This window comes from Mobula birostris, chromosome 5 (assembly GCF_030028105.1).
Source record: "Mobula birostris isolate sMobBir1 chromosome 5, sMobBir1.hap1, whole genome shotgun sequence".
In the NCBI taxonomy this organism is placed as follows: domain Eukaryota; kingdom Metazoa; phylum Chordata; class Chondrichthyes; order Myliobatiformes; family Myliobatidae; genus Mobula; species Mobula birostris.
This window is the reverse complement of record NC_092374.1, coordinates 201027376-201051169: the sequence shown is the minus strand read 5'-3', so window position 1 is coordinate 201051169 and position 23794 is coordinate 201027376. Positions and strand designations below refer to the sequence as shown.

The window sequence follows — 23794 nt, the reverse complement described above, 5'->3', positions numbered from 1 at the left end:
TCCAGCCCGAAACGTTGACTGATCATTTCCACGGATGCTGCCCGACCTGTTGAGTTCCTCCAGCGTGTTGTGAGTGTTGCTTTGACCCCAGTATCTGCAGAGTATTTTGTGTCTACATCATCAGTAATGTACTTTATGGTTTATTGTCGCCAAACAATTGATACCAGAGCATACAGTCATCACAGCGACATTTGATTCTACTCTTCACGCTCCCTGTAGTACAAATCGATAGTAAATATTAAAATTTTAAGTTATAAATCATAAATAGAAAATAGAAAATGGAAAGTAAGGTAGTGCAAAAAAACCGAGAGGCAGTTCCGGATATCTGGAGGGTACGGCGCAGATCCGGGTCAGGATCCATTCAGCAGTCTTATCACAGTTGGAAAAAAGCTGTTCCCAAATCTGGCCGTACGAGTCTTCAAGCTCCTGAGCCTTCTCCCGGAGGGAAGAGGGACAAAAAGTGTATTGGCTGGGTGGGGCAAGGAGAAAAGGCCAAGTTCACTCAACATATTCTCATAAAATGTACAGGGTCTTTCTTTTGTTACATTTAAAATGGCGATTTTGTTATGTTAATCTGTGGAATGCGGCTTTATTGTGTTTAACGCTGCAGAGATTTGCGCTAACAGTTTCTTTTACTTTAAATGAGATAACCAGGTTCTATTAGCCAATGGGTGGTTATGTATCATTTTGTTTTCGGATGCCATGCTGTATGATATGACTGTGGACTGGGTTTTGGCGGGGAGTCGGGAGGAGAGACGAGGAGGACGGCGGACGTGCGGAGAGGCTCCGGTCGATCACTCCGGGTGGTCCCGAGCCATGAGTCGACGGAATTCGGGTGGTCGTCTGACGTCGAATTGAGCTCCAACGGTAGCGCGCGAAGAACTTGGACTTTGATAAGTGTTGGCGCCTTTTTTTCCCATTACTTTCCTCTCTGTATCAAATGTATATTAATGTCATAGAATTAGTAATATCTATAAAGTGTATGTGTTAAAATTTACTGGGTGTGCTGGCTGATGATTGATGTTTGTGATTGATTCGGGCGACGACTGACCTTGAGGGGAGTGTTGAAGCAGGTGCTGGGCGGGATTTCCCCTAGACATACACGAGCCAATATAACGGAACGTTACAAGTGGGGGCTACCGTCCGGGATTTGGACTTTTTCGGGAAAGTTGTACTTGTTGTTGCGGTAAGTGGTGTGAAGATGGAGCGAGATAAGATTGTAAATTGGTGTGAAATGGAGGAGGTACCGGTGAATCATGCGTGTGTGGGAAGCGGGGTCGATTATCGCATTCCGGCAGAGGTACTGGTGCGAGGGTTGAGTTTGATTAAAGGTATCGGGCAGGTAGAACCTGTAGCTAGAAGGGGTGGGAAAGAACTGGAAGCTAGCTGGATGTTGGTGCGGACGAGTGCCAACGTCATGACTTTAGAATTACCAGCGACAGTCCATGTCCAGGGGGAGGCGGGGCCGTGGGGTCTCCACACTCTCCCCGAGGACGCAAGTGAGGAGGTGCCGGAGGAGGAGGAGCTAGATGAGGCACCCAGCCGGGTGCCCGTAGCAAGAGGTACAGGTGTGGAGTGGGAAGGTTTGGCCAGGCCTCGCCCCCATGGGCTTGAGGAGACTGCCGAGTTAACGGCTACCATTACCTCCCTGGCGAGAAGGGTTGAGGGGCCCCGCCCGAAGCTGAGAATTTTCTCGGGAGCCAGGCCCACCCCGGAAGGGGAGGATGACTATGATACCTGGGTTGAAGATACATCCCAATTGATAGAGGTGTGGCCAGTTTCGGATGAGGAAAAGAGACAGCGATTGGTGGAAAGCTTAAGGGGCGGGGCGGCCCGGGTGGTCCGCGATCTGAGGGCGGCACGCCCCTTGGCTTCCCTATCGGAGTGTTTAGACGCTTTGGAGGAAGTGTTTGGACTGTCAGGGGATCCCTGGCGGCAGTTAGCAGCGTTTCAACGGATGGGGCAGAGAAGAGGGGAAAAGCTCTCAGACTATGCTTTCAGGCTGGAAGGAAAGCTTACGGGGTTGCTGCGACGAGGGATAGTGAGGGAGGACGATGTGGCGGAGTTAAGGATGAGCCAGATATGTAGCGGTTCCCGGGAGGATGACAGGGTGGCTTGGAGTGTACGGCAGTCATTTAAGCGGAGCTCCCCTCCATCATTCGGACAGCTGATCCGAGAGGTACGGGCCGAGGAGTGTGCTTTGGACCGATCAGAGGGCTCGGACCCTCAGGGACGGTCTTCAGCGGTTCAGGAGGTGGTAGCCGGGGTGAGACCAGAGAAATCCAAGGGGTCCTCGGGGGCCCGTATCGGGAGGAGAGAGGCAGCGAGTAGTGGGTGCTATAACTGTGGGAGAGAGGAGCATTTCCGCCGGGAATCTGAGTGGCCGGGGGCGTGCTACCACTGTGGGGAAGCTGGCCACTTGCGGAAGGATTGTGAGAGATGAGATGCGCCGAGGGGGGAGGGCCCCCGGGCCACCAAGAAGGGAGAGGGGTCGGGAAACTTAAGAGAGGCTCAGTGAGGGAACGGACTGGAGTCTCGGGAGGAAGACGTTCCCAGAAAACCGTTATGGAACCCCGGAAAGAACAAGCCCAAATTCCTGATGGACTGGTGGGACCCCGTTCCAGCGTGTCCCTACGGATAGAGGGAATCTTTGCGAAAGCCATCCTTGACACCGGGTCGCAGGTTACCTTACTGTACCGGTCGTTCTACAACAAATATCTGAAGCATTTGGCAGTAACTCCGTTTAACGCATTGGAGATTTGGGGCATAAGTGATTGTGATTACCCGTACGATGGATACTTGTCAGTGAGATTGGAATTTTCAGAGGGAGATGTGGGAGTATCGGAAGCCTTTGAGACGCTGGTGTTGGTTTGTCCGGACCCGGTGGAGACCGGTGGTGCTGCCCTGTTGGTGGGGACTAACTCCCCTCTGGTGCGACGGCTCTTGGGAGCCTGTAAGAAGAAGGGGGGGGGGGGAGAACTTTTTGGAAACCCTCTCGGTACACCCCGTGTTCCGAGCAGTGTACGAAGGATTGCGTGAACCCCAGGGGCTGGATCCGGAGTGCAAACGAGGGACGGTGTGGTGCACTCAGGCGAGGCCTAAGGTGATACAGCCAGGGGAGGCGGCATTAGTGATGGGGACCCCCAGATTCCCCGGATTACCGCCGGGAGAGGCCCTGCTAGTAGACGCCCCCGACGACCTGGAAAGGGAGTCCCGGTTCCCGGCTGGGGCGCTGGTGAGACCTGAATTGCAGAGGCCCTCAGCTGTACAGGCACGGCGGAAGGGGGTGATGGTAAGGAACATAACGGAGAGGGAGATCACCTTTAAGCGCGGGATGCCCCTCGCGCACTTGTTCCCAGTGACGGTGATGTCCAGCGCCCCCGTGAAGCCCACTGGAAGAGAACTATTGGGAAACGGGGGGCGGCTGACCGAGGAGGCCTTTAATTTTGAAAACTCCCCTGTACCGCCGGCGTATAAGAGCAGGCTGGTGGAGAAGATGCTGAAGTTAGGGGATGTCTTTTCTCAGGGCTAGTTTGATGTGGGGTTTTCCAAGAGCACTCGGCACACTATCCGGGTGACAAATGACACCCCGTTTAGGGAGAGGTCGCGGCGGTTGGCCCCAGCAGATGTGGAGGATGTGCGGCAGCACTTGCGGCAGTTGAAAGATGCAGGGATTATTGCGGAGTCCCGAAGCCCCTATGTGTCCCCCATAGTGGTGGCAAGGAAGAAAAATGGGAAGGAACGCATCGTGGACTATAGGACCCTGAACCGCCGCACTGTTCCCGACCAATATATGGTCCCGAGGGTGGAAGATGCCTTGGCCTGTCTGAGTGGTGCACAGTGGTTCAGTGTATTGGATTTGCGGAGTGGGTATTACCAGATTCCGATGAGCGAGACTGATAAGGAGAAGACAGCCTTTATCTGCCCCCTGGGGTTTTTCCAGTTCGAACGAATGCCCCAAGGTATCTCGGGGGCCCCAGTCACCTTCCAGCGGCTCAAGGAGCGGACAGTGGGGGACATGAACCTGCTGGAGGTATTGGTGTTTCTGGACGACCTGGTAGTGTTTGGATCTACACTGGAGGAACATGAGGAGCGGCTGCTGAAGGTGCTGAGTCGGCTGAAGGAGGAAGGGTTAAAACTTTCCCTGGATAAATGCCAGTTCTGTAAGACGTCGGTCAGCTATGTCGGGCACATAATCTCGCGAAATGGAGTGGCCACCGATCCGGGTAAGATAGCCGCAGTCACCACCTGGCCGAGACCTCGGAAGGTGAGCGCTTTATGCTCGTTTTTGGGGTTTTGCGGATATTACCGGCGATTCGTGAAAGGATATGCGAAAATGAGTCATCCATTGAACAAGCTGCTGTGTGGCTATCCACCTGTGGGGAGGAGGAGGAAGGGAGACAGAGGGCCGGAGGTAGGAGGATACTTGAACCCGGGGGAGCCTTTTGGATTGAGGTGGGATGCTCAATGTGAGGAGGTGTTCCAATCTCTAAAAAGGGCGCTGACGCAGGCCCCAGTGTTGGCTTTTGCTGATCCCCGGAAGCCGTATGTTCTACACACTGATGCCAGTCACGACGGTCTGGGGGCTGTTCTGTACCAGGAACAGGGAAACGGCTTGAGGCCGGTGGCATTTGTCAGTCGGAGCCTGTCGCCATCTGAGAGAAACTATCCCACTCACAAGCTGGAGTTCTTGGCGTTGAAATGGGCGGTGGTGGACAAGTTGAGTGACTACCTATACGGGGCCCAGTTTGAGGTGAGAACTGATAACAACCCCCTCACTTATATCCTGACCTCGGCGAAGCTGGACGCTACTGGGCACCGGTGGTTAGCAGCCTTGTCTGCCTATGAGTTCAGCCTGAAGTACCGCCCGGGGAGTTGGAACATCGATGCAGATGCCCTGTCTCGTCGGGCGCACGACGAGTTGGACACGGCCGAGGAGTGGAAGAGTGTCCCCGCCCAGGGAGTAAAGGCCATGTGTCAAGTTGGGAGCGACGGGGAAGTAGGAGCACAGATGGGAACAGATCGGGCAGTGGATCAGTTGCGGGCTGACGATGACGCGCTACCCACTGTTTACTGTAATGTGACTGCTCTGAGGAACAGGCAGCTGCCAGAGTTGAGTCCCCAGGAAGTAAAGGCTGCTTAGCGTGATGACCCAAGCATTGGCACTATCTGGTACGCGGTTAGCCAGGGTGATATGGGACAGGTGGAGAAGGCGAAGCATGCCTCTGTTCCTCTACTACTGAAGGAGTGGCCCCGGTTGAAGCTGAAGAACCACGTCCTGTACCGGGTCACGTCACCTCCGGACCACCCCCGGTGCTGGCAGCTGGTCATGCCTGAGAAGTATCGAAAGGCTGTGCTCCAGGCTCTACATGATGATTCCAGGCACTCAGGGGTAGAGAAGACCTATGGATTAGCCAAGGACCGGTTTTACTGGCCCCGGATGAGGGGGGAGGTGGAAGAATACTGTAAGACCTGTAGCCGTTGCGTCAGGAGGAAGACCTTGCCTGCGCAGGCGGCTCCGTTATTCCACTTGCAGAGTGCGGGACCCATGGACCTGGTGTGTTTGGATTTCCTGTCTATTGAGCCAGACACCAGCAATACCGCAAATGTCTTGGTCCTCACCGATCACTACACTAGATATGCGCAGGCTTTTCCTACTAAGGACCAGAAAGCGACTACAGTGGCGAAGATGTTATGGGAGAAGTACTTTGTTCATTATGGCCTTCTCCAGTGGATCCACAGTGATCAGGGACGGGACTTCGAGAGCAGGCTTATACATGAATTGCTGGATATGCTTGGGGTTGAAAAGTCCAGAACCACCCCCTATCACCCGCAGGGTGATCCTCAACCCGAGCGGTTTAACCGGACCCTGCTGGACATGCTCGGCACCTTGGAGATTGGACAGAAGAGTAAGTGGAGTCAGCACATTGCCCATTTGGTTCATTGTTACAATTGTACTCGCAATGATGCTATGGGGTACTCGCCCTACTATCTGATGTTCAGACGGGAAGCGAGGTTGCCCATTGATCTGTGTTTTGGGACTGAAGCGGGGGAAATACCTTCGAAGCCATGTCTGAAGTACGTGTCCGATATGAGGAGAGAGTTGAAAAGGGCGTATGAGTTGGCTGAGGCGGCAGCCACCTAGCAGAACCAGCGGAATAAAAGGAGGTATGATCAGAAGGTAAAGTTCGTCCAGCTATTGCCGGGAGACCGAGTCCTTATCCGGAATTTAGGACTACAGGGTAAGCACAAGTTGGCGGACCGTTGGGCAGCCACCCCATATGTGGTGGAGAGTCAGATGCCGAATCTCCCGGTTTACCGGGTGAGACCCGAGGACGGGAAGGGGCCTGTCAAGGTACTCCATCGGAACCACCTGTTGCCTCTGGATCGAGAGGTGAACATGGACCCAGAGCCCGAATGGGAGTTTACTCCTATTACGAGGATTTTGCGAGGGCACGGGGCGCGGGAAGAGCCCGCTGAGAAGGAGACGGGGCTGGTCCCCACCTCGAAAAGGGATACGTCATCGGAAGATGATGATTTGGACGTGTGGTACCTGCTTCCGTTCGCTGATTCCCCGGTGCCGGGAGAAGAGACTCCTGGCCCTTCCATCACTGAGTCAGGAGAACTGAGGGAGGGTGTTGCAGAGCCACCTGTATTACAGCTTAATTTAATAGCCTCCATAGCCTCGAATTCCTTCTGTTTATTTACAGCTTCTAATCGACTCGTTTCCAAATCAGCTTCTAATTGCTTTAACTTTATTTGTTCAAGATGTAACTGCATTTCCAGATTACTCATTGGAAACTTATTTAACACCTCAGCAGCAAACAATTCCAAATTAATATAATGTTCAGCAATTTTTCTTTGTATGAAAGCTTTGGTAGAATTTCTTGTAATTCCTTTAATATTCAACTTCCTAGCAATCTCCAATACCTCAGGTTTTCTCGCATTCTCTAAAGATCCCAAGTCAGGTGTCTCCAAAAACCCGTTAATATCCATTGTTGCCGAATACAACACACACATCAATCAAACCAAAAAAAATTGGATAGTTCCCTTTTCCAAACCAAAATGGCAATTACCAGCGCTTAAACTCAAAATCGGAATATATCCCGGACGAGCCCCCACAGTTTATATTACGTAACCGGCAATAATGAATATCAATCGAGACAGGTTATATAAAAACAACCAAATATTTATTAAACACGGATAAACGACAAGGAAAAAAAATGAAAACTTTAACCAGAAGTTAACCGATATGCAGCCGTTCAACAAATCAACACTCGGCACTGGTTCTGAAAGCATTAAATACGAAAACAGTTCTTAAAGCGATAAAGTCAAATATAGTTCTTAAAGCGATGACTTCGAAAGTCCAACAGATTTATACGTTCAATTGGGAGAGACTTTTCTGGAGAAGGATTTCTTCACAGATGCAACTTTCCTGCTGGTTCTGTCCACAGGATACATGATGCCGAAAATAAACAGTTTAAATCAACTGACCTTAAATTCTTTTAGGGAGAGAGTAAACCGTTGCATGAATTCCTTGCTCTTTTTGGCAAGAGTTGTTTCCGATGCAAGTAGCTCCTCCAACGAAGAATCAATAAGGTCGATTCTTTATTAAACTGCCAAACGATGCCGACTCCTCTCGATCCTTCAATCCTGTACTTCGATAAATTCTTCACTCTCCCTTCTACTGTTGGAATTGGGTAAATCAGCACATCTAACAAAAATTTCTAGTCCAATAATATCGTAATTTGCAATAGAACGCAATACTCCGTTTAAGAAATGAAACTGCATCCCAAAAACAAACCCACAACAGAAACGGAGGCACAGCACGTTCTACCTGGAAGTCTACAAACTAACAAAAAAACCTGGTCAGCTGGGTTGACCCTTATATAATCATGGGGCACATGTCATCGTGTGACCTCACATCGGCGGGAAAATCACATCAGGTGACCTCCAAAAGACCATTACATCATTCTCAGAAAAAAAACAGATCTCCTTGAACATGTAACACTCCACACTGCCAAGACTCTTACCATTAATACTATATTCCGCCATCATATTTGACCGACCAAAATGAACCACCTCACACTTATCTGGGTTGAACTCCATCTGCCACTTCTTAGCCCAGGTATGCATCCTATCAATGTCCCACTGTAAACTCTGAAAGCCCTCCACAATATCCACAACATCCCCAACCATTATGTCAATAGCAAATTTACGAACCCTTCCCTTCACTTCCTCATCCTGTCATGGTCCGGATCACGGTCCCTTTAAATTTACCTTGTTTATGTTACGATCCGGACCGTTGATTCCCCTCGGCTTTGGTGATTAGAGGCAATTAACTCTCGGCTGAACTGGTAGTTTATAGTCTCCGGCTTTCAGCCATTCGGTGCGGGAGCGTCTGCAAAGTCAGCAAAGGTACGGTGTGCCGATGTCATCTGGCCGGAGCAAGCCTAGTCTTTGTCGAAGCGTTCGCCCTTCCTCACCGGAGCAACCTTGTCCAGTTTCCTCGCCGAAGCGAGCGTGCAACGTTTCTTCATCAAGGTGGGTCCGTCAGTTAACCCGCCGGAGAGAATCAGGAGCTGCTGTCTACCGTTCCTGGGCCAAGTCTAGAGCTCGCGACTACCCGGAGGTTCCAAGTATCACGTCCTGGCTCCGGTAGCATCCAAGTACCACGTCCAAGTCCAAGTCCTGGCCCTGGCGGCATTCAGGTACCAAGTCAAGTCCTGTCCCTGGCAGAAATCAAGTACCAAGTCAAGTCCTGGCCCTGGCGGTCTGTGGTTCCTGTCCTACCCGGCTGTCTGAATCCCTTCTCTGCCCCTCTCGCCTCTAGCCCTCGTCTGCAGCCCTCGCCTGCACTTTGGTCTAGTTCTATCGCCAGAGCTAGATAGGTACTGTCTGGTGTGCTTAAGTCTGGCCGTCTTGCCGTTGCCCCGCGGTGGGTCATGTCTTGTCTTGTCTTGTCCTCGCCTCCGTGAGGTAAGGCAGGCAGTCTTGCCGTTGCCCCGTGGGGGGGGGGGCGGTGGTCATGTCTTGTCTGGTCCTCACCTCTGTGGGGTAAGGCTGGCCGTCTTACCACTGCCCCACGGGGGGTCATGTCTTGTCTTGTTTTGTCCTCGCCTCCGTGGGGTAAGTCAGGCCGTCTTGCCGTTGCCCCGTGGGGTTCATGAGTCCCGGCCCTATGTCCTGTACCCAAGGAGGGGTCCCGACTCTGTGTTCTGTGTATGTGTCCATAGTTCCATGTACCTGCTCTCCCGAGACCGAGGTTCTGTTTTCCATATTCCTCCTCTTCCTAGCCCATGTCATGTCCATGCCTGTTTCTGGGGTGCGAGCCCGAGGCAAGACCCAGGTACTGGGTCCTTGCCCAGTCTCAGGCTTGGAGTCCATACCCTAGCCTCTTCATGTCTCCTCTAGTTCTGGGAGCCGATTCCAAGTCCTAGCCCAGACCCTAGTCGTAGTCCTCAGTCTGCTATTCCTACTCCTGCCTTGCTCTCCTGGTTTCGAACAATCATCTAAATTTAATTAACCTCACAAGATGTGTCTTGCATTTGGGTCCACGCTTGCTCCTAATGCCCCGCCCATTGTGACACATCCAGGTCATTTATAAAAATCGCGTAGAGCAGGGGTCCCAGAACAGATCCCTGAGGCACACCACTGGTCACTGATCTCCATGCAGAATATGACCCGCCTGCAACAACTCTTTGCCTGCAACAACTCTTTGCCTTCTGTGGGCCAGGCAAATCTGGATCCACAAAACAATGTCCCTTTGGATCCCATGCCTCCTTACCTTCTCAATAAGCCTTGCATGGAGTACCTTATCAAATGCCTTGCTGAAATCCATATACATGACATCTGCTGCTCTACCTTCATCAATGTGTTTAGCCACATCCTCAAAAGTTTCAATCAGGCTCGTAAGGCACGACCTGCCTTCAAGAAAGCCATGCTGACTATTCCTAATCATATTATACCTCTCCAAATGTTCATAAATCCTGCCTCTCAGGATCTTCTCCATCAACTTACCAACCACTGAAGTAAGACTCACTGGTCTATAATTTCCTGGGCTATACCTACTCCCTTTCTTGAATAAGGCAACATCCGCTACCCTCCAGTTCTCCAGAACTTCTCCTGTCCCCATTGATGATGGAGAGATCATCGCCAGAGGCTCAGCAATCTCCTCCCTCGCTTCCCACAATAGCCTGGGGTACATCCCGTCTGGTTCTGATAACTTATCCAACTTGATGCTTTCTAAAAGCTCCAGCACATCCTCTTTCTTAATATCTACATGCTCAAGCTTTTCAGTCTGCTGTAAGTCATCCCTACAAATACCAAAATTCTTCTCTGTAGTGAATACTGAAGCAAAGTAACTCATTAAGTACCTCTGCTATCTCCTCCGGTGCCATACACACTTTTCCACTGCCACAGTTGATTGGTCCTATTCTCTCACATCTTATCCTCTTGCTCTTCACATACTTGTAGAATGTCTTGGGGTTTTCCTGAATCCTGCCCACCAAGGCCTTCTCATGCCCACTTCTGGTTCTCCTAATTTCCTTCTTAAGCTCCTTCTTGCTGGCCTTATAATCTTCTAGATCTCCATCATTACCTAGTTTTTTTGAACATTTTGTAAACTTTTCTTTTCTTGACTAGATTTACAACAGCCTTTGTACACCACGGTTCATGTACCCTACCATCCTATCCCTGTCTCATTGGAACGTACCTGTGAAGAACTCCATGCAAATATCCCCTGAACTTCATATTTCTGCCATTCATTTCCCTGAGAACAATTTATGCTTCCAAGTTCTTGCCTGATAGCCTCATATTTCCCCTTATTCCAATTAAACGCTTTCCTAAATTGTCCGTTCCTATCCCTCTCCAATGCTATGGTAAAGGAGATGGCATTGTGATCATTATCTCCGAAATGTTCTCCCACTGACAGACCTGACACCTGACCAGGTTCATTTCCCAATACCAGATCAAGTACAGCCTCTCCTCTTGTAGGCTTATATACATATTGTGTAAAGAAACCTTCCTGAACACACCTAACAAACTCCACCCATCTAAACGCCTTGCTCTAAGGAGATGCCAATCAATATTTGGGAAATTAAAATCTCCACAACAACCCTGTTATTATTACACCTTTCCAGAACCTGTCTCCCTATCTGCTCCTCGATGTCCCTGTTGCTATTGGGTGTTCTACCAAAAACACCCAGTAGAGTTATTGACCCCTTCCTGTTCCTAACTTCCACCCACAGAGACTCCATAGAAAATCCCTCCATGACTTCCTCCTTTTCTGCATCCGTGATACTATCTCTGATCAATAGTGCCACGCCCCCACATACTTTGCCACCATCCCTGTCCTTTCTGAAACATCTAAAGCCTGGCACTCAAAGTAACCATTCCTGCCCCTGAGCCACCCAAGTCTCTGTAATGGCGACAATATCATAGATCCAAGTACTGATCCACGCTCTAAGCTCATCCGCTTTGTTCATAATAGTCCTTGTATTAAATTAGATACATCTCAAAAACTGGTCTGAGTGCATCCCTTCACTATCACCTGCATGTCCTCCCTCTCACACTGTTTACAAGCTTTCTCTATTTGTGAGCTAACCGTCTCTTCAGTTCGATTCCCACCCCCCAGCAATTCTAATTTAAACTCTCTCCGATAGCCTTATCAAACCTCTCCGGTAGGATATTGGTCCTCCTGGGATTCAAGTGCAACCTGTCCTCTTTCTACAGGTCACACCTACCCCAAAGGAGTCCCAATGATCCAGAAATCTGAATCCTTGTCTGCTGCTCAAATCCCTCAACCAGTGAATAGGTTCACAAGGATGATTCCAGGAATGAAAGGATTATCATACGACGAACGTTTGATGGCTCTGGGTCTGTACTCACTGGAATTCAGAAGGATGGGGGGGGGGGATCTCATTAAAACCTTTCGAATGTTGAAGGCCCTAGACAGAGTAGATGTGGAAAGGATGTTTCCCATGGCGGGAGAGTCTCGGACAAGAGGGCATAGCCTCAGAATAGAGAGGCACACTTTCCCAGTTACCCTGTCAGTCCCGGTGGACTTTAGCACCCGGGGGAGCCGGGGAGCTCAGGACCCGCCACCCGCGGCTGCTGCTGAATCCGCAGTGTTTCTGTTCCTTTGACGGATGTGGTGAACGAGTTAAAATTAATGGATCGATTATTCTCAAATCGTGTTTATTTCACTCTCCGCACATTTATATTTGCACTGACTTGCTCCTGACACCAGGCCTGGGACCCGACCCGTTTACAGACCCGGATCGGAACTGGAGCAGATTCTCAGCCACTGGTTTTTACCCCAAGTCCAGAAGAAAGGATAAAGTTTCTCCGTGAATTTGTTCCCAGTGAAGGTGTGGAGATGGGACTTGATCTCCGCGTCATAAAATGAAACTGTGCCGGACTCGTAACTGAGATAAACTCCCACCCTCCTGGGGATGGGACCGGCAGGGAGACGGGACTCTGGGGTGGTGTAAACCCACATCTCATCATCATTCCGCCCGATGATCCAGAATCCAGTCTCCGGACTCGCTCTGACCCCTCCCTTCCTCTTCACAGACTCTGCGGCGACTCCCAGACTCCAGCCCCGATTCCCCGTCACCTCTACCTCCCAGTAATGTCTCCCCAATGTGAATCCCTCCGATCCCAGCACACAACGCCGGACTGTGAACCTCTTCCCGGTGTCAGGGAGATCCCTCCGGGTCCCGGTGTATCTCACACTCTTCCGATCCTTAGACACCTTGAGCTTCAGATGCGCCGTTTTCACATCCAGGGTGACAGAGACTTGGGGGAGAAGCAGAGAATTAGAGAGTCCCCGGGGATCGGGGGGGAGACTCGGGCGGCGCGGCCCCTGGACCGGGGGAGAGGCCACTAGTCCTTAGGCACATTCGGGTGGCCGACAGAAACCTTTTCGGACTTTTTGCCCAACCACAGAGGATGGACAACCAACATCTTCCCGAAAATTTACTCGACATGGAGAGCGGATTTTTCGCGATCAACACAGGCAGAATTCTGGAGGATCTCAGCGGGTCAAGTAACATGGGCTAAGGGAGGTATACAGTTGATGTTTCAAGCCGAGATATTTCCTCAAAAATGGAACGAAAGGCGGGGATAGCAGTAGATAGATGTGAGAAAGAGTGGAGCAACAGCTGGATGAGGTGAATGAACACTGGAGGCATTTAAAATGGAGGTAAGGCCGAATTCATTCATTCTGACCAACTCATTTTAATGATCTAGTTCCATTTGCCTATATTTGCCCTTCCTCCTTTAAACTTTTCCTACCCACGTACCAGTCCAAGCAACAAAGACAAAATGCTGGAGGAACCCAGCAGTCCAGGCAACATCGATGGAAAAAAAGTAAAGTCAATGTTTTGGGCTGAAACCCTTCAGCAGGACTAGAGAGAAAAGGCTGTGGAGTAGATTTAAAAGGTGGGTGTGGGGAGGGAGGGAGGGAGAACCACCAGGTGACAGGTGAAACCTGGAGGGGGAGGGATGAAGTAACAAGCTGGGAAGTTGATTGGTAAGATGAGCTGAGAGAGGGAAAAGGGGATGGGAAATGAAGAAGGGGAAAGGGTGATTTGGGGGCATTACCGGAAGTTGAAGAATAATGTCCTTGGCATCAGGTTGGAGGCCCCTCAAATGGAATAAAAGGTGTTGTTCCTCCAACCTAAGTGTGGCCTTATCCAACAGTGGAGGACATATCAGAATGGGAATGAGAAGGTTGGACAGGTACATGGATTGCAGAGGTGTGGAGGGCTATGGTTAAGGTACAGGTTGATGGGAGTAGTACAAAGACATAAAGGTATGTAGGTTAAATGGTCATCGTACATTGTCCCATGATTAGGCTAGTTTTATAGAGTTGGGTTGCTGGGTGGAGCAGGTCATTGGACTGGGACGGCCTGTTTCACACTGTATCTAAATAAATAAATAACCTCTTCACTGTCCATGAAACCACCAATTTTAGAGTCCTTCACAAACCTACTAAACATGTCACCTACATTCTCTCCAAATCATTCATATGAATGATGAAAAACAGTGGACCCAGCACCGCTCCCTGCAGCACAACCGCTGGTCACAGGACTCCACCCAGACAATTCTGTATCCTATTCCAGATTGTACTGTATCCCATGTGATCTAACTCTCTGCTACCTTGTCAAATCCCTCGCTAAACTCCATGGGGACGATGTCTACTGCACTTTCATCAGCTGTAGTTTATTTCAGATACAGCACGGAATAGGCCCTTCCGGCCCTTTGACCCCCACCACCCAGAAACCCCTGATTTAATCCGAGCCTGACCATGGGACAAGTTACAATGACCCTCACCACCCGGCAACCCCTGATTTAATCCGATCCTGACCACGGGACAAGTTACAATGACCCCCACCACCCAGAAATCCCTGATTTAATCCGAGCCTGACCATGGGACAATTTACAATGATCCCCACCACCCAGCAACCCCTGATTTAATCTGAGCCTGACCATGGAACAATTCACAATGACTCTCACCACCCAGCACCACCTGATTTAATCCTAGCCTGACCATGGGATAATTGGACTGTGGGAGGAACTGCAGCACCTCAAGGAAACCCACACGGTCACAGGAAGAACGTACCAGGGAAGTCCAGTCCATAAGTTAGTGGTGGGAAAGTTTCTGAGAGACAGGATCGAACAGCATTTGGAAAGACGAGGACTGATCAGGGACAGTCAGCACGGCGTTGTGCATGGAAAATCACGTCTCATAAATTCCAGTTTGTTGAAGAGGTGACAGAGGATTGACCGGGACAGGATGGTAGACATTGTCCACATGAACTGCACCAAGGCTGTTCGTTGACATCGATGGTAGACCACACTTGGAGTATTGTGTGCATTTCTGGGTCCCTGACTCTGGGAAGGATGTCATTACAGGAAGATGTTACCAGGGCTGGAGGGCTTGGGTTAAAAGCAGAGACTAGATAAGCTAGGGCTATTTCCCTGGGGCATTGACTGTTGAGGGGGGGTGACCCCTTTTAGAGGTACAGTACGTAAAATCATGAGGGCAGATGTAAAGTGTATACACATGGTCTCTTTCCCCAGAATAGCAGAGTCTAAAAACAGAGGGCAGAGATTGAAGAGAAAGATTTTAAGCGATCTGTGGGGGATGTGAGTACATGTGCAATTTGCTGCCAGAGGAAGCCATAGAAACAGGTATAATTCAAATACTTAAAGTATATATTAGACAAGTACACGGATAGGAAATGGTGAGAGGAATATGGGACAGGCACACGGAAATGTGCCTGTTTCTCTGGTGATGTGTCCCACTCTGATGGTGCATTTGGATATCTGTCACTGTGTGAGTGTGTGTTGGTTGTGGTAAATATCAGTGAGTGTGTGTTCACATTGAAGGTGAGGGTGCACATTGGAGTATTGTATGTTATAGTGTGTCTTCACATGTTCAGTGTTGGCAATGTGTGACATGTGTGTGAATTCGGCAAGTTAAAAACATTCACTGTGTCTGAAGAGAGAGAATGGCTTCCATGTTACTGAGGGAACTAACAATGTGCAATGCTGAGGCTCTGACTACAATCTGCCAATCCTTCTTGGGTATGTGTGTGAGGGAGATTTGCCAGACCAGTTATGCTGTGTGAGTTTCTCCCATCGTTCACCGAGATCAATGCTGATCGGTGTTTCCGGGTTCAGTCTGACAATGCTTCAATGCCGTGGTTTGACAACAGCTCGCGAGTCCAGCAGGGGGCAGAGCTGAGTCAATCAGACTGCGGTCACGGACAGGTCAGACACGGTGAGTAGCTCGAAGGACTGGTGTATTTTTCTGACAATCCCTGTCACCACAGTGATACCAGATTTTATCCCCTTTAATGTCATTAATGGAATATTAATTCCAGTGCTACCATGTCAGGATTCAAACTCGTGCATTGGCTTGTTTGTCCATTGCAAATGGGATCAGGATGCAGTGATTCACCTAACAGACCAGTGAATTGGTTGTATTTTGCCCCTGGTTTGGTGTGTTCATGGGTCTGATTTCTCCAGATGATCATGTGACAGTCATGCCTCCCTGCAGGTGGGGTTGGTGCCGGAATAAACTTCAGTTCCCCTTCAGCCTATTATTACAGCCAAATTTTGCGTCTAATTATTAATTAATTGTGTCTGGAACAAGAGAAAAAGAATCTGTATGTTTTACCTCGTTTAATGCTGTCAAACGTTTCACCCAATGTTATGTCGAACAAATAGGGGTGATAGAATTTTTCAGCCAGTAAGGTACCATCTGTCACTGACAATGTCTGGGCATCATCTCTGATCCTGTAAATATTATACAGCTGGTTATAAACTGAGCTTCGGTGAAACTTGAACTATTTTACAAATCCATACAGAGTTTCAGTAAAGACCATGTCCTACCTTCTCTTACGACGAGCTTCCTCCTGAAATAAATCAAACACAGATATCAACTGACTGAGACTGACCATTGGCATCCCAATAGCAGGAATCTGAGCCAATTTAGTAAAAGCTGCTGGGAGATTAGGAGGACGATGGCACCTAACGGTGACTGCTTTGCTAGCATCTTCGGAAACAGCTGCATTTCTATCTTTAGTATCTCCATTTTTCCCTTTCAGGGTTATTTTGAAGAGCCTGACCTGGAGTTACATGCTGCCTTTGGTCCTATGTGGGAGTGAGACACATTCTCGGAGTCTCACGACTGGCCGCTGTTCGATATATTGAGGACACAGTCTAGAAGACTAGCACGCCTTCAGAGTTCCAGGATTTTGTGGCTCTGGAGGTGGGCGGACTTGAGGTCGGTGCCTCTGTGAGGAATCGGTGTGTCGTGGGAGATGGAAGATCGAAAGCAACAAGCTGGCTGCCGGCTGTGTGAACCGAGACCTGAATTCTTTTGGCACAGAGCTTAAAAAAAGACAACGCAACAGACTTTTAACATCGTAAATCAGTGAGTTGTTTGTTATGTCTCCCCTCTTGCTGTCAAACGGGTCACCTCTTTTTCGCTTTTCAGGGAGAGCGAGCCTGTGTTATGTTGAATAACTGGGTGAATGAGTAGTCTTTGGGGTACTGCAAGTCTGTGTCTTTATTGCTGCTTTGCTGCACGCTTGAGTGCTCAGTGGAGGGTGCTGATGCTTTTTTGCTGGTGGGGGAGGGGTGGTCGTTGCCTTGCTGCTGCTTATACGTGGGTGGGGGGAGCTGGTGGGGGGGGGCTTTGGGGATCTAACAGTTAACTCATTCATTCTTTGGGGCACTCCTTCGTTTTTGTGGATGTTTGTGAAGAAAAAGAATTTCAGGATGTATATTGTATACATTTCTCTGACATTAAATGCACCTTTTTGAAACTTTGAAAACTCCCACTAAAATCACTCCTACTGACACACATGGAGAAAGAGGGACACAGAATCACGGGAGAAAGTACAAGGAATGTTTATGAAATTTATACCATAACTGGGAGGATGGAACTTACTGGAGAGGCTGGACAGGTTGTGCATTTTTATCTGGATATGATGTCAGGGAGGATCAGATGGAGGAATTTAACATTCCGAATGGATTTGATGGGGTGGGAGTCGAGAAAATATTTCTGTTTTTATGAGATCAAAAATCGAAGATAAAACATCATTTGGTTGTTAAAAAATCCAACATGAAATGTGGTGAAGAGAATATCAGATACACGCTCATAACCTGTGATGGTAACTGGGTGTTACTCTGAGTATCAGGGATATTATACGTGGGAATCACAGAAACGATCACCAGCTCAGTGCTCTGATCAGAGTAACTCATTCCCGAGAAAGTTGCAGACTGTCCTGTGATGTACAGATGTTGTGGGAGGCCAGTTTGGGACAATGACCATTCTGAACAGTCAAGACGTCGACATGGTGAAAATCAGTTTACAACTACAGTATTTGAGATAAAATACATCATTTTGTGACTGTGCACTTTTACAGAAACAAGCTGAAATCTCTCACCATGAGGAATAAGATATATTCTTGTTGATCCATCTGTTCCTGTAACTCAGAGATTTCCTCCTGGATAGAATTTAAATTCTCTTGAATCTCTCTAAGATTTTTTTCCATTGGATTCAGAATCCTCTCCTCTTCTTCCCTGAGATCTCGGAGTGCACGTTGCTCTTTCTCAGTGAGAACTCTGCGCAGTTCAGCAAAATGAGATGTGATCTGGGACTGAAGGCTGTGTGACTGTTCCTGTCAAATGAAAGGAGAGGCTAGTTTACTATTTGAGGCTATATTCTGTATTTCCTTCTGACATGGAAGGTAACCATTTAGCCTATTAGCGTCTCTGCTGGTTCTCAGAACAATCCTCTCCATCACATTCCCCCACCTCTCCTTGAAACATATACTCCATCTCTGACCCACTAACTCTGACCTGATTCATAGACCACCCACAATCACAAGGTTAATTACAGTAGCCAATTTACCGTTCAACCATGCAATGTTGGCTAAAAGAAGGTACTGGTTACGGAGAGAACATGCAAGCTCCACGCAGACAGCTCCAGGGGTCAGGATCGATCCCAGGTTACTGGAGCTGCGATACTCGGCTATTCTGCATTAAAGGGAACAAAACTACACAGCGAATTTGTAAATTCTGCTCTGGAAGCCTCACCCGAACTCCAGAAATCTTCTCTTTCTGTTGGTGCTCCATTTCCTCGAAGTCTGATTTCTCTTTTGTGAGAGAGTCTAAAGAAGATTTAACCCGATCCTGGAAATCAGAGAGTAAAGATATTAGACCAAAACATGCAACTAAGTAAACAGCTGATCAAAACCTGGTTAGTTTTACCTTGTAGATTTCAACAGCCTCGTTAACCGGCATGAAGCTGTGAGACTTGTGTTCCCGCGCAGTCGCACAGATCACACAGATCAGTGTCTTGTCCGTCTCGCAAAATAGCTTTAGTTCTTCCTCATGTTTCTCGCAGTGAAGTTTACTTTCCTTCTCATTAGGATTCAGGTTTAGTTTTCGAGCTTTCTCAGACAGATTTGCCAAGACCCGATTGACCCTGAGGGTGCGGTCCGCAAACTCCTCTCTACATTCCGGGCAGGAGTTTCTCTCCTTCCTTTCCCAACACCGTGTGACACAGGAACGGCAGAAGTTGTGTCCACAGTCCAGTATAACTGGATCGGTGAAGAAATCCAGGCAGATGGGACAAATTACCTCCTCGCTTAAACTCTCGACCTGTCGTTTCAAAGCCATGTTAACTCCCGGCACTTCCTGGTTCAGGATCCTTTCACTTTCCGGAACTACTGAACTCCTGCGGTACCGCGATTGTCCTCTAGAGGCGCTGCAGTCTCGGGGATGAATGTTCCTTTTCAGTGAGCAGGAATCGTGTTCATTTCCACAGCAGGGATCAGAAACACATTAAACAAGTCTAACATAAATAAAGCCGGAAAGAAGAGCTTAGTTCAGTCTGCGGCAGAACTGAAGGGAGAAGTCCTGAAGAGAGAGATACAAAGGATTGTAAATGCAAAAATCTGGAAGGAAAAGAGAGCTGCTGGAGGAGCTCAGCGGGTCAGACAGCATTTGTGGAGAAAAATAGACAGGAGATATTCCGGGTTGAGACAGTCCAGTTGGAGGTTCTCGACCCGAAATGTCGATTGTCCATTTCTTTCCACAGATGCTGCCTAACCCTCGGTGTTCCTCAAAAAGTTCGTTTTTTTTATATATATCGAGAAGGAAAGGGAGTCAGACTGAGGTGTAAAAACGGCGATTAATATAAATTTATAGCAACTATTAAATCAGTTATTGGTATGGAACACGAGACGTGGAGAGAATCTGCTGTGAGGAGACTGATGCTGTGGCGATGACAAAGATGTGCCTGCAGGAATCACCACAGGACTGGACATTGTAGATCACAGTGTGGAAAACATTCAACTGCTGATTGCCATTTCCCTCCTTGACTTCACCACATACGACCCGGCTCCAAAGGTCCGGTCTCACTTGTTCTGAACGGGGCCCACGTGTGGAAATGATTTTCCCCTGCCTGTCTTCTAAACCCCGTCAGCCCCAGAGAGCAGGGGCACTGGGCTGGAGTCTCCACTCAAAAACACAAGAGATTCTGCAGATGCTGGAATTCCAGAACAGCACACACAATATACTGGAGGAACTCTGCCAGTCAGGCAGCATTTGGAGAGAAATAAACAGTGTTGAAAGTTCTCGGTCTGAAACAACGACTGTTATCCTCTCCGCAGCTGCTGCCTGACCCCCTGAGTTCCTCCAGTATTTTGAGTGTGTTGCTCTGCAATCTCCACGTTGCTGAGTCTGACAGTCTTCATCAGGCAGCTTCCGTAACAGCAGCTCGAGGGACAGAGGGACTGGGGATTGGGGATTGGGTTGTGGGTGTGGGGCCCAGTCTCCCACTTAAATACGGTTCAGATGGAACAGCACAGAAAGAACCTGCCAGACAGCAGTGGTGAGTTTTGGGAACAAGTCAGTTTATTCCGACCCTGTTACAGTGAACATCGGGGAGCACTTCGAGTGTCATTGCAAAGATACTCCACTGAGTCAATGATCTTACGGGTTCCTGTTATACAATGGTGACATGCCAATTTCATAAAAAATCTTCAGGAATCTATATTTCTCTGTAGTATTTGATGTTTAATTATTTCTCTGTGGTCTCTATCTCATTGACAACCATTTCCCAGTGCTCTCTGTAATTCATTGTCTTCATTTCTGATCCAGGTTTCCTGCCATGACTCTCCTTATCTGATGATAAACTCTCCTGCCGTGGTCTGTAATCCAACCTCCACCTGTTTACCTTTGATCCAGTGAGCTTCACCTTGCTGACTAAACACATCCACAGTCTAATCACTGTACTGACTGTCATATCGTCACCTCTCAGTGACCTTCTCCCTTGGTCTAATTATTTTTACCATAATTTCCCAGATTGTAAGGAACCTAGTTTAAACATTTTATAAGCTTTCCCAATTTTCATGATTCTCAGAGATTCCTTCCTGAGATATCACTGCCTGGCACTGTGTGGTGTGATTGTCACTTGCCAACTATCAGCCCAGGCCTGGATATTGTCCGGGTCTTGCTGCATTTGTGTTGTGGGCTGCTTCATTATCTGAGGAGTGGTAGATGGTGCTGAACATTGTGTCGTCATCAGTGACCATCCCAACCTCTGACCTTACGATGGACAGAAGGTCGTTGATGAAGCAGCTGAGGGTGTTTGGGTTGAGGACTCTGTCCTGGGGATTTCCTGCAGAGATGTCCTGTAGCTGAGATGATCAGCTCCAAACACCACAGCCATCTTCTTTGATTCCCACTGATTACCCCATTATTCCTTCACTTGCTCTATTTATTTTATAATTCATAGTGATGTTATGTCTGTGCACTGAACTGCTGCTGCAAAGCAACACATTTCACATCATATATAACAGAGATAATAAACCCGATTCTGATTCTGTTTCCGCAGATTAGTCAGGCCCAGTGACCTGTCTAATCCGACCCCTCCCAATCATGTGTGTAAACCCTCCCAACACCCCATAATCTCTCAGTTCATCCAACAGATCACACACAACTGTAAACACAACTCCTTCCCTCCTCCACAACAGTGAGATATCACAGACGGCAGGACCCTCAAGTCAGGCCAGGGCTCCTGCAGGCTGCAATATTTCACCATCCCTCTGTAAACAAGAGACATTTGACCTGCCGGCCTCAGTGCTGATGTTCCTGTTTCTGGTGATCTTTACTTTACTTTACTTTCCTTTATTGTTGCCAAACAATTGATACTAGAGCGTACAATCATCACAGCGATATTTGATTCTGCGCTTCGCGCTCCCTGGAGTACAGAACGATAGTAAATATAATAAAAATTTAAATTATATATCATCAATAGAAAATAGAAAAGAGAAAACATATAGTGCAAAAAGAAAACCGGGAGTCAGGTGCGCATATTTGGAGGGTGCGGCCCAGATCCGGGTCAGGATCCGTTCAGCAGTCTTATCAGAGTTGGAAGGAAGCTGTTCCCAAATCTGGCCGTACAATCTCAGTGACATTGAGTCATTCAGCACGGAAACTGCTGCTGAGAGATCATCAACTCAGTGAGAGACGATCTTTGGTCCGCCCGAAACCTGTTGGTCTCACAGCACAGTGAGGTGTCCGTCAGGGAATGCTGCCAATGTTGAAAAGTTTCATCACCTCTGAGACAACCTGAGTAGCAATGTGAAGATGACTGACTGGATTGATCAAATGGCACTCAGAATGTAAAATATTATTCACACCGTGTTTAGTATTTCATATCTGTTTTTATTTTGAACGAAAGGCGCATTTGAAATGCAAAATGCAGCTCAGATACAGGCTGAAATTCATCAACCATTATCGACACATTACACTAATCCTACACTGCAGATCCCACATTGGTCTCATCCGTCACCTCAGTTCTGGAGTGGAAATGTGTCATCCTCAACTCCGGGAGTCACTGAAGAAGGTGCGTCTCCCTGTGTAAGGAAAGAGTTAATTGTGATTCCTCCTTGGCACATGCCAAAATAAAATAGAAGTTCAAAGACAAAGTGGTGTCAGGTTGGAATGTGGTAATGGCCTGTTTTCCCTCATATTCACCAATGTCTTGTCTCTTTTGAACGCACATCATGAAGATGAAATACCAATGAAGAATGTTTTCCTCCTTACAGACCCGTTGACTCCTTCTTCCGAAATTCTGTGTCTGGGCTGAAGGTCGTAAGAGATAAGAAGGTTCAGCTGGAACCACCAAGCTACGGAAAATACTGGGGTGATAATTATGTTATCTTTTGATGGAATAATGGTATAAATGGTATAAAAAGGGGCATTTTCTTTGTGCAGTGGGAGAGTTTTGTCTGAGGCAAGATCGCCGCCGTTGTCAGTGCTGAGATTTGGAGAAGATAGGAACGAGGGGATGGGGACTAGGGATGGGGAGGTGTAAGAAAAATTGTCGGATCGGTGACGCCCTTCTGACACTGCAGAGATCGGCTCAGTGACTGATAAGTATTATTTTGGTTCTGTACTGCAACTACTGCTTCCTCTCGAAGATTTAGCACAACTTCTAAAACCTTGACAAACTTAAATACGTGTGTGGTGGAGAGCATATTGACTAGCTGCATCACAGTCTGGTATGGAATCCCCAACACCCCAGCATTGAGCACATCTACACAGACCATTGTTGCAGGAAGGCTGCACACCCCACCACCCAGCTCATGCTCTCTTCTCACTGCTGCTATCAGGACTCACATGATCTGGTTCAGATAACTTCAAATTCACTCACCCCATCACTGACCTGTTCCCACAACCTATGGACTCACTTTCAATTACAACTCATCTCATGTTCTTGATACTTATTGCATATTTATTTATGTATTACCATTTCTTGTTTTTCTTTCTCCTTGTATTTGCAGTTTGTAGTCTTTTGCACACTGGTTATCTGCCTTGTTTGCGCAGTCTTTCATTGATTCTATTGTGGTTGTTCGATTTATTGAGTATGCCCACAAGAAAATGAATCTCAGGTTTGTCTCTGGTGACATATATGTAGTTTGATAATAAATTTACTTTGAACTTTGGACTGAACACAGTGAACATGAGGTACAGAGGATGCTCTACACAGAGTGAATTGGTTGCCCCTGTGTAATCCAACAGACTGAAGGCCAAATATTAAAAGATGCAAATGCAGATATGTGTATTAAGAAGTTAAGAAATAGCAGCAGATGAGGCCATTTGGTCCCTTGTGCCTGCCTTGTCCTTCTCTCAGAACGTGGCTGACCTTTGACCTCAGAGTCACTTTCCTGTGCCATCCCCATCATCACGGCGCCCC

At 48.2% G+C, this 23794-nt stretch overlaps 1 protein-coding gene across 1 annotated transcript in view; it reads right to left on the bottom strand.

The window, feature by feature from the left end:
- Positions 1-7603: 7603 nt before the first annotated feature.
- LOC140198469 (uncharacterized) overlaps positions 7604-23794 on the bottom strand; it is a 151656-nt gene continuing 135465 nt past the window's right edge. The window contains 6 exon segments of the mRNA XM_072259554.1: positions 7604-12801; positions 16193-16311; positions 16408-16430; positions 17970-18203; positions 18622-18717; positions 18796-19357. Of these exon segments, the coding sequence (XP_072115655.1) occupies positions 12269-12801; positions 16193-16311; positions 16408-16430; positions 17970-18203; positions 18622-18717; positions 18796-19357 (1567 nt within the window). The 3' untranslated portion in view covers positions 7604-12268.